The sequence below is a fragment of the Cyprinodon variegatus genome, unplaced genomic scaffold, assembly GCF_000732505.1.
Source record: "Cyprinodon variegatus isolate N-32 unplaced genomic scaffold, C_variegatus-1.0 Scaffold281, whole genome shotgun sequence".
Classification (NCBI taxonomy): domain Eukaryota; kingdom Metazoa; phylum Chordata; class Actinopteri; order Cyprinodontiformes; family Cyprinodontidae; genus Cyprinodon; species Cyprinodon variegatus.
Genome location: NW_015150734.1, coordinates 310,841 through 319,826, shown reverse-complemented (window position 1 = coordinate 319,826; position 8,986 = coordinate 310,841). Strand labels below are relative to the sequence as shown.

Here is an 8,986-nt window from a genome sequence, read left to right as displayed (position 1 = left end):
TTGGGAAAGGCCCCTTCTTGTTTCAACATGATGATGTCCTTGTGCATTAAGCAACTTGATTGGAGAATATTTTTTGGAGTTTAGCAAGAAGGATCAGTTCTGTTGCGTGAGGAGACTGGCTCCCATCCTCATCAAACAGCTCGGGGACACAGAGCCAAGACTTGTCATCCAACATCAAAGCTGATTCCTTGTGACCAAACTGCAGCAGCCAGTCTTTTGCATGTTTCATTTTGATGAAATCACAAACTGAATTGTCTTTTTCTCCATTTCAGACGGAGATCCATCTTTCCTGTTAAGGATGTAGAGAGACGTCATGGAAGATGATCGTCTCTACCTTCTTAGATGAATGCGGATTTAAAGCTTGGACAAGGCAAGTGCAAAATGCAGAAGATGAGCAGGAGAGCATCACGCCCAACTCTGGTAATGTTGTAGCAGCACAGAATGGTTTGTGGTTACTCTGAGATGCAGGCCATACTGCGCTGCCGCAATAAAGCCAGACTAGTTCAGCATGCAGTGATCAGCTTCAAGTCCCTCCAGATGTCTTTGACGACCATCGGCTGCCTGAGTTTATATTATCCAGATAATTGTTTTCCTAATGAGAGTGATGAAATGTTTCCAGGGTATTTGTCATTCTGATATACTGGTTGCTTTACTGTAGCAGCACGTAAATATTGGAGTTGAGACTAAATGAAGTCTCCAGTATTGATCGTGCTGCTGAAGCAAAGCTGACCACTCACACTCAGTCCAACAAGCCACTAACTGAATGTTCCCACACACCTTCTAGGTGATAACAAGTAGACAGTAAGGATTATGTCGAGTGTAATTTGATTTTTTTGTATATTTTTTTAATAAATAAAACCTCTACCTGATATCATTTGTGATCATTTTTTAAAAATATATTGTTTTATCAACCCCCCCCCTTTTTTTTTTTTTTTTTTTTTTTTTTTTTTTTTTTTATATAAACAAGGGCAGCACTAAACACATTACAACTTCTTATTCTCATTTTTTATCATTTTTTTCCACATTTCCTCAGATTAATGGTTGCTTATTATTGAGAAACGCTCATTTGGGCCTGCATGGCCTCTGCTGAGCTCCTTTCATGGTTAAAGTCTGCAGATTCACTTTGATCAAATTTCTCAAATCGATTTTAAACACTAGATTTAACCACTGAATTAATTTTCTTCCATATATTTTAAAAAAATTGGGGTAATTCATAACGGCCCCCTTTAGAAAAAAAGAAAGGAAAATCGTGCTTTAAAAAGTGATTCAACGGGATTCCCTTAATGAACACTTCAGTCTGCAGTTCTATAAAATTCTGTGTTTTTCTAATCTACTCTGTTGCCGCTACCAGACTCCATTTTGAGAGCTGCTGGATGAGAACGCACAGCGGACATTTACCAACATTGGTGATAATCTTAAATATGACGCATTTAAAATAGATTTCTGCGTCGCAGACCGTGGGGACAGGACTTTTTTTTTTTTTTTTTTTCAATAAAAGTAAACTAAACAGTATTATTTCACTGATATTTAAACTAATTTTGATAATTATAAAAATAAACCACGTTTGTTTGATTAAACTATTAATTTAGTTATTTTCTTTTTTACTTGTGAGTTTTCCTGCTTTTTCTTCATTAGTCTGTTGCGCGCGAGGCCGATATTTTGTCCACCTTAACGCTTTTATTTTTATCCCGGCCTTTTCGGGCCTGCGCTTTGATTATAAGAAATAAAAACATCAGCTTGTAAATAATCCTACCTTATTTAAGAAAAATATCACAAGTTTCCTTTTTTTACGCAGAGATATCTTATATTATCTTTTAATGTATATATAAAAAAAAAAAACTGCTTCACGATGAAGCGAATCTGCAAAAAGTGGCCTTTGTATTTAAAACTATAGGTTTAAACTAAATTACCTATATTTAAGATAATATTCAATAGACCTATATGGAGGATATCTTCATACGCTCTGATCGTTTGGAATATAGTAAAGATCTGAATAAAAATGGGAAAAGGCCTACATTGCATAACCAAGCAATTCTACATTCCTGGATCCCATTTTTTTTTATATTCTGTACAATTAAGATAACATTTTAACTTAAAAAAAAAACGTAATTTCTTTACATCTACGTTGACAGAAATTGTAACCCGCCAACGAGTTATTTAGTTTCAATTCTGATCTTTACTAATAGGATTATTGCGTAAAGAAGCGCTAGAATCATTAATTTAAAAATGAAATATTTGGTAGCTTACAAGGCTTATTTTTCAACCTCTTTGGGTCCACAATAATTTAAAATCCCTGCGCGCTAAGGTTTTATATGCAATTATAACTTTATGTAGAAAACATCTGGTTATATAAATGTGAATTAGGAATTCAGATATGAATGCATCCTATTTGCCTGGCAACAGGAAGCTATATATACATTTGGACTTATGTAGAGACCTGTGTGACGTCTATTCTGAATTATGGGCTTTGCTGACATCACTTTCATTATCCGATTTTTATTTTTTCATATAAAAAAGGATCCCCTTCTACTGTAGCCAACAGCAGAGTAATCAACATACATAGGTTTTTGGTTTTATTAACATCCTTCTTGCTCATTTAATCTGACCTACTTTCCACGTGTGATGGCACGATCTCAAACCTGAATGTGTGGAAGATAAATGCGCTTTCGTTCACTCCATATGGAACACGTTTATTGGGAGAAATTAGAATTTGATGTGCATTTGTTAAAATAAAAATGCGCGCTGTTGATTTTCTCTGATCTGCAGAAACTCAGATCTAATGTTTGATTATTAACTGAGCTTAAACATCTGACTGCAAATGCAGAGATATTGTTTTATTGAAATAATAATAAATAACATGAGCGAGCAGTGTTTCCATATACCTTCCTCTGCAGCCCGCTGAATATTTCACACGGACTGTGTTACATAACGTTTGTAACCTTGAAGAGGCTGCAGCATCACTGTGGAGCGCTGGGTTTCTCCCATCATTACAGCAGCCTCTGAAGGAAAACAATCATAACAGTGATTTCCCAAATTTATTTCATTAAATCAAGTAGAAAATAAATAATCGTTAGTGTAAAAAATTGAAGAAGAAAAAAAAAATCACAGGTTATATAAGTCTATATTGCTCTCTGATCATGACGCTATGATTCAATTTGTTTTTTAGGCTTCATTTTGGTTGAATAATAGGGAAAATAAAACGTAAACAATGTAAACAATCGAGTGTTTCTATTTACCAGATGCACTTTTTGATCGATTTCATTACAGAGTTGAAATGAACCATTAAATTTGTTGCAAACCTGCATCCCTGACCTGCAACATACGTTCCAGGCCCTCGTCTATCATATCTTTACAGATTTCATGAATGTATAGAACAGTTTGGGAGTAATAGTTGATCAAGGCTTGGATGTTTGAACTCAGATCGGATGCACTGTATTGCATGGAGAGGAAAAGGATGATTAGTGTTGACAGGAAGAGAATCGGAATCAGAACGAGCCATTTGGGCAGTGTTTTCCCAGCGCCACCTGTTTGGTAGGAGCCACACTCATGGGGGACTGAGATCTTGTCTATTTCTCCCAGCCTGAGGGAATCCCACTTCTTCACGTCAAAGTTGCGCACATGGGGCCCAACGTCCATGTCTTTCCCAGAGGGCAGCGGGGTTTCCTTCACGACCTTAAGCTTCTGACGGAACTCCTGCATCTGCTGCAGGAAGCTCACCGGGTCCGTGATCCTCCTGAAGGACTTCACCAGCTCCAGAGCGCGGCTGTGCTCCTCCAGCGCAGCGGTCAGTTTGGAGATCTCCGGGTCGTACGCCTGCATCACAACCAGCTTTAGGGTTTCGAAATCGGAAAGGATCTCGCTTTTTTTGCACTCGAGGGATCCGGTGAGTTTATCGAAGTATTCAGCCACCATCCCCGCGTCCCTGCTCACCGACTGGAGCGTCTTTTTCTTGCTCCCTTGCAGCGTCTCCAGGCAGGAGCGTGTGTCTGCGCTGTGCCAGTTCTCCGCCTCTTGGCGCAGCTCTGCAAACGCCCCCTTCTCTTGCTCATACGCGTCCTCCAAGGAGCTGAAGTCGTGCCCCTTGTGCTCGTCGGTCGTTGCGCAAATTCCGCAAATGAGCCTCAAATCGGTGGAGCAGAACATATTAAGCGGCTGCCCGCAGTGTTGTTTGCAATCAGACGTTCTGGGCATTGCTTTAATTTTGCTGAACTTGTCGACGATCCCGCGCAGAGAGTAGTTGATCTGCAGGCTGTTTGAGCCATTATGAGGGGTCTCTTTGCGACAGGTGGGACATTTCAAAGGCGTCCTGAAAGCCGGACCTCGGTTCGCTTCCAGGAGATCTTCCAAGCATTTCTTACAGAAGCTGTGCGAGCACAGCAGCATCCGCGGGTCCTCGAAGACTCCACAGCAGACCGGGCATGTGAGCTCCTCTTGCAGCTGTTCCATCGCTCTCCTGCAAACACATCGCCGTTATAAACATGCTGGAAAACAAAATAAAATCACTCAAAAAAACAGATTGATCACCATACGCACCCACATCCAGAGGGATGTCCTAATTTAAAAAAACGCGCATTTCAAAACACGAACACGATCGCAAAAGGATACAGATATGGGAAGATGGTTATGGAGATGTTAAGTCATGTTCCAGCTGTTTCTGACGCTTCCCAGTCCTGGAAGGGAAACTCTGTTTGCCCGCGTAAATATCTGCGCGCTGGATGCGCCTTTACGCACAGACTCCGCCACATCCTTCGGAACTTTTAATTGAAAAACAGCTCACGGACTGGTAAAATACCCCCTGTCACGTCTCGTAATAAACTATTCTTTCTCATCAGCAGTACTATGGTTAGCTGACAGCTGCGCTCTTAAATCACAGCGGTTCTCCTCTCCCAATCCGATGATTATCGACAGGAGCGAGGCTGTTCGCGCTCCTCGCTCCTGTTGGCAAGGTACCGAAAGGAGAAGCTGTGACAGATTTTTGCAAGCGCATAGTAACATGCAACTACTGGACCAAAAGGAATCACTCACCAGCTGCTGAGGCGCTCTTTGCAACGCAATCATGGCGCTTGTTGCTGTGCAGACTTTGCTCTTTCCGGGTGTGGAGTTAACTGCTTTATTGCTGGGTGGAACGGTCAAAATCCGATTATTCTACTTTATATGCCCAACAAAAATAATTTCAAATATTTAACGCATTTCTAATGCACGTTTTGTTATTTTATATTGAATTACGTGAGTTTCTATCAGAAGTTTTATTAAGTGTACGTTTTTGTCACAGCCGGGTAATTAACAGACGGTCCCTAACGGTCGGGTGGGGGAGGGGCTGTTGCTATGCAAAACATTACAGCGTGAAAAACTGTCAAGAAGGTTTTAGCATGGCTGAACTACTTTAGTGGCTCTGGTTGGCATCATCTGTTAACTTCTAATAGTTTTAGGAGGGAAGTTATCCGTAGCAGTATATTGATGCAAAGATTTAAGGGGATCCGGAAGATGTTTCAGCACCAGGTGATAAACTGCCATATTACAGATTGAACGCTTAAATTAAACCTAATCCACTTTCAGTTTTACTCGGCGGTTATGTAACATCGATACCCAATAGTCACCGGGTCACGTGGAGAAATGTTGACCTTGATTTTCTTCCCTTGTTTCCATGCCATCAGGAGCAGCTGCCTATCGTTGCCTCTGTGATTGGATACAGTAAAGGGAGCAGCGGATCTTGAAGTTCCGCCCCTCCACCGCTAGGTGTCACTACCGAGCCCTTTGGATTTTCCGACGCAAAAGAAACTCTTTGGGTTTGACGGCCTGTTTTCCGGATGTTTGGTGAAGCTCAGGAGGCAGGGATCAGGAATGGCTGCGATGCTTTCGTGTTGTTTCGGGTGCTGCGGTGAGGGCGGCTCGGGGCATATTTCCCTCAAGGAGATGCCAACTGTTCAGCTCGATACTCATCATATGGGTGAGGAGGTTTATATAAACTGCACAGAGTGCATTTGGAAAAATGTTAACCATGTTTTATCTAAAAAATGTAACGGAAATATTCCACCATTATACCTGGCTAGTTAGCTTGTAGCTGCATGTCGACTTTCCCCCCCCTGTGCGTCTGCTTTTATTTCTAAATGAAAATAATTTATTTAATAGTCTGTAATGGTTAAACTAGCTATTTTAAATGTTTATTTTGTGTTTTAGGCTAAAAGCTGGCAATGTTTATTCTTGAAGTAATTTAACCTGGACACAATTACAAGATCTCGATCATAGTTCTCTTTAGGAGAAACTCTTTTTAAAAAAAAAAGATATGCATTTATGTCATCATTATAAAAAAAAAAGGCTAAGTAATTAAGAAAATTATGTAATCCCGTGAGGATTTTTAAAGTTTGCTCACTTTCAAAGAAATCCAAAACATTTCATTTTGACGGTACTTTTCTTGTTTTGAGGGAAGAAAGAATGAGAGATCAATACCAGCCATCCATCAGGCTAAGGGAATAACAGGCCCAGAGGGGGTTACCAACACATTTCTCTCCCCTGTGATTCTGTAGCTCATTCTGAGTGATCCTAATGCATTTAATCCACAGATCTTCCTAGACAGAACCCCTAACAATGGTTGCACTTTCTAAGAAAGTGATTCTGGACTCGTTTAGTTTCCAGTCCTTTGTCAATTTTAGCAGATTGCCACTTACACTGAGACACTTTCTGATTTAGATTTCTTTACAGCATCTCTGATCAGTTGACATTTGTTTAACTCTAACCAAGCTTCTGAGTGGCATAGTAGCAAGGTCATTAGAGAAAGGATATCTGTCAAACTATTGAAGATAATAAAAAAAAAAAAAATCCAGTCTCAGTCTGAGAATAGAGCTCATTCACTGCCCCACACTGAATCATAGTGTCTCATTAACATTTTCTTAGTTTTTATCTTCATATTTCACCAGGTTTAGTTTTATTGATTACAGCAAAGGAGAAATTAAAATCTGCCCCTTGGTCTACAACAGACCATGGCTTCATCAGTGTTTTCAGTTCACCTCCACAGTTCGCCTGGTGAATTCCTTTTTAGGCATGGAAGCACCTTTAGCAGGAAAATGGTCCCAAAGCATGCTTTTATAATGTTTTTATTTGTTATTAGTAGCATACTAAGCATGGAAACAGTTTGCTTAAATCAATTTTCAAGAGTAAAATAAAATTGACTAGACTTCTGCATTTTCTCCTCAAATTTATCTGAAACATTTAGATGATCTCTGGTTAAATGAAATCAGGAGTACACAATGGTTCAATAGCTCAAAGGTCTGCAAGATTTTAGTTTGTTGCTTCATAATTTGCTGCCTATGCTGTTTTGGTAGGGCGGTCCCAACTGTCATCGACAGGAGATTTCATTGAAATTGAGAGATCAATCAAGAGGTGTTTTGGGTTTCACTGAAAGTGATGCAGCATGGTTACAGATAGCACAAGAATGTTCACTAATACCTGTTTAGAGTCTGAACACCTTTACAGGTTTGATTAGGTAAGAAAAGAGAATGTTAATAGGAATTGGTTGAAATTATGGGTGATATTTCTGCATTGCAGGCACAGATGTTGTCATTGTAAAGAGCGGTCGGAGAATATGTGGGACTGGAAGCTGCCTCGCCAATGCTCCTCTGCATCAGAACAAAAGCTACTTTGAATTTAAGATCCAGTCCAGTGGTAAGTCTTTGATTTTATGTTTTTAGCGGTATTCCTACACTATACTACTTCTACTTTTCTTGATTCTAATTGAATGATGGAGGGTTTTTTTTTTTTTTTCAAATCACAGCAACTCTTTCACTTAAAGGAATTGTGGAGGATTTCCCCCCCCCCCAAAAAAGCATATTCAAAACCCTGTACCCGCTCCCAAGAGAGAACACCTATTAAACACGTGCAAGAACATACACAAGAGCTCTCTACACAAAGCATTTTGGGATATATCTGCCTCTTCTGAGGCCTTTCTTTTCCTCTCATACACTTGATAGTAGGGGTGTAAATCCCATCCATCATGGCGATTCGATTCAGTATCGATTTCCTGACCCAACGATTCGATTATTTTCGATACTCGAGAATACACTTCGATTCGATTAATTGGTTCATTTTTTTACATTTTTTTTTTTTACATCTTACAGGCTAGACAATGTTTCAAATTTGAAAAAAATCAATGAAAGCTATAATATCGTTATGCTTTTTTTTTTTTTTTAAACTACAGAAAATAACAGAAGTAGAAAAGTTGCACTCCGTCTATTCCCATTAAAACCTCATTCACAGAAAAATAATATTACCCCTGCGCTATAGATTCTGCAAGGCTTTGCATCAGAAAATACTGCACAAAATCAGTGCAATGAGTGCAATGCAGTACCTCGGCTCCAGACGTCGCCACCCCCTCCACAGATGCTTCGCTGCACCTCTCCCAAATTGTAGCTGACGGCAGACAGTGCCACAGACGGGAGGCCGGCTTGTTTTGTTTTTATGACCGAAATTGCGGAAAACAACTCGTGAAGTTTGACCTGTTAGAAGAGCGAGGTGCGCGAGAACGCTGGGACCCTTTTTCCACCTGGATCTCTGCTCTTTTTGGCCATCATGTCCCTCCGTCGTCGGACTAAACTCGCCCCCACTTCCTCACCGCCTCGGCCGTATCTAGACCCACAGCGTTTAGCGCAGACCACGCTTCAATACTGGACATAAATCAAAAATGTCTCCATCAAGCTCACTGCAACACACTGCTGTAAGAGTATAACCAGGAAGCGAGGTAGGAGGGCAAAATAGCAGAGGTGGGGACTCGAATTTGTGACTCGTACTCGAGTCGCATATTTAATGACTTCAGACTCGACTTAGACTCGTGATTTCTGACTTGTGAACAATATTTTATTCCAGTGTAAAAACACTTAAAGTGTTTTTTGTTTTACTAACTTGACTGATCGCCGCTCGCCTTACCCGCACACAGAAGAGGTAAAAAAAAAAAAAAAAAAACTCAAAGACCCAAACCGTTTTATTTATACAAAAT

General features: G+C 40.2%; 2 protein-coding genes across 3 annotated transcripts in view; one reads left to right on the top strand and one right to left on the bottom strand.

Moving 5' to 3' along the window:
• Window positions 1-3,213: 3,213 nt before the first annotated feature.
• On the bottom strand, window positions 3,214-5,200 carry trim13 (tripartite motif containing 13). Of its 2 annotated transcripts, none has more exons than XM_015383293.1 (2): window positions 5,026-5,200; window positions 3,214-4,453 (listed from the first exon to the last, which is right to left on the bottom strand). In XM_015383293.1, exon 2 carries the CDS (start codon window positions 4,444-4,446, stop codon window positions 3,283-3,285), a length of 1,164 nt encoding a protein of 387 aa, XP_015238779.1. In that variant the 5' UTR covers window positions 4,447-4,453; window positions 5,026-5,200; the 3' UTR covers window positions 3,214-3,282. The 2 variants fall into 2 exon arrangements, with proteins under 2 accessions (XP_015238779.1, XP_015238778.1); XM_015383292.1 differs by lacking the exon at window positions 5,026-5,200 and adding an exon at window positions 4,534-4,779.
• Window positions 5,201-5,359: 159 nt separating this feature from the next.
• spryd7 (SPRY domain containing 7) overlaps window positions 5,360-8,986 on the top strand; it is an 11,933-nt gene continuing 8,306 nt past the window's right edge. Inside the window, exons 1-3 of the mRNA XM_015383294.1 lie at window positions 5,360-5,499; window positions 5,655-5,947; window positions 7,543-7,659. Coding sequence (XP_015238780.1) covers window positions 5,842-5,947; window positions 7,543-7,659 — 223 coding nt within the window. The 5' untranslated portion in view covers window positions 5,360-5,499; window positions 5,655-5,841. The remainder of the gene's footprint in view (window positions 5,500-5,654; window positions 5,948-7,542; window positions 7,660-8,986) is intronic.

Bases quoted from the DNA above. Each gene is read 5' to 3' on its own strand.
- trim13 (XM_015383293.1), bottom strand. From the start codon at position 4,446: ATGGAACAGCTGCAAGAGGAGCTCACATGCCCGGTCTGCTGTGGAGTC.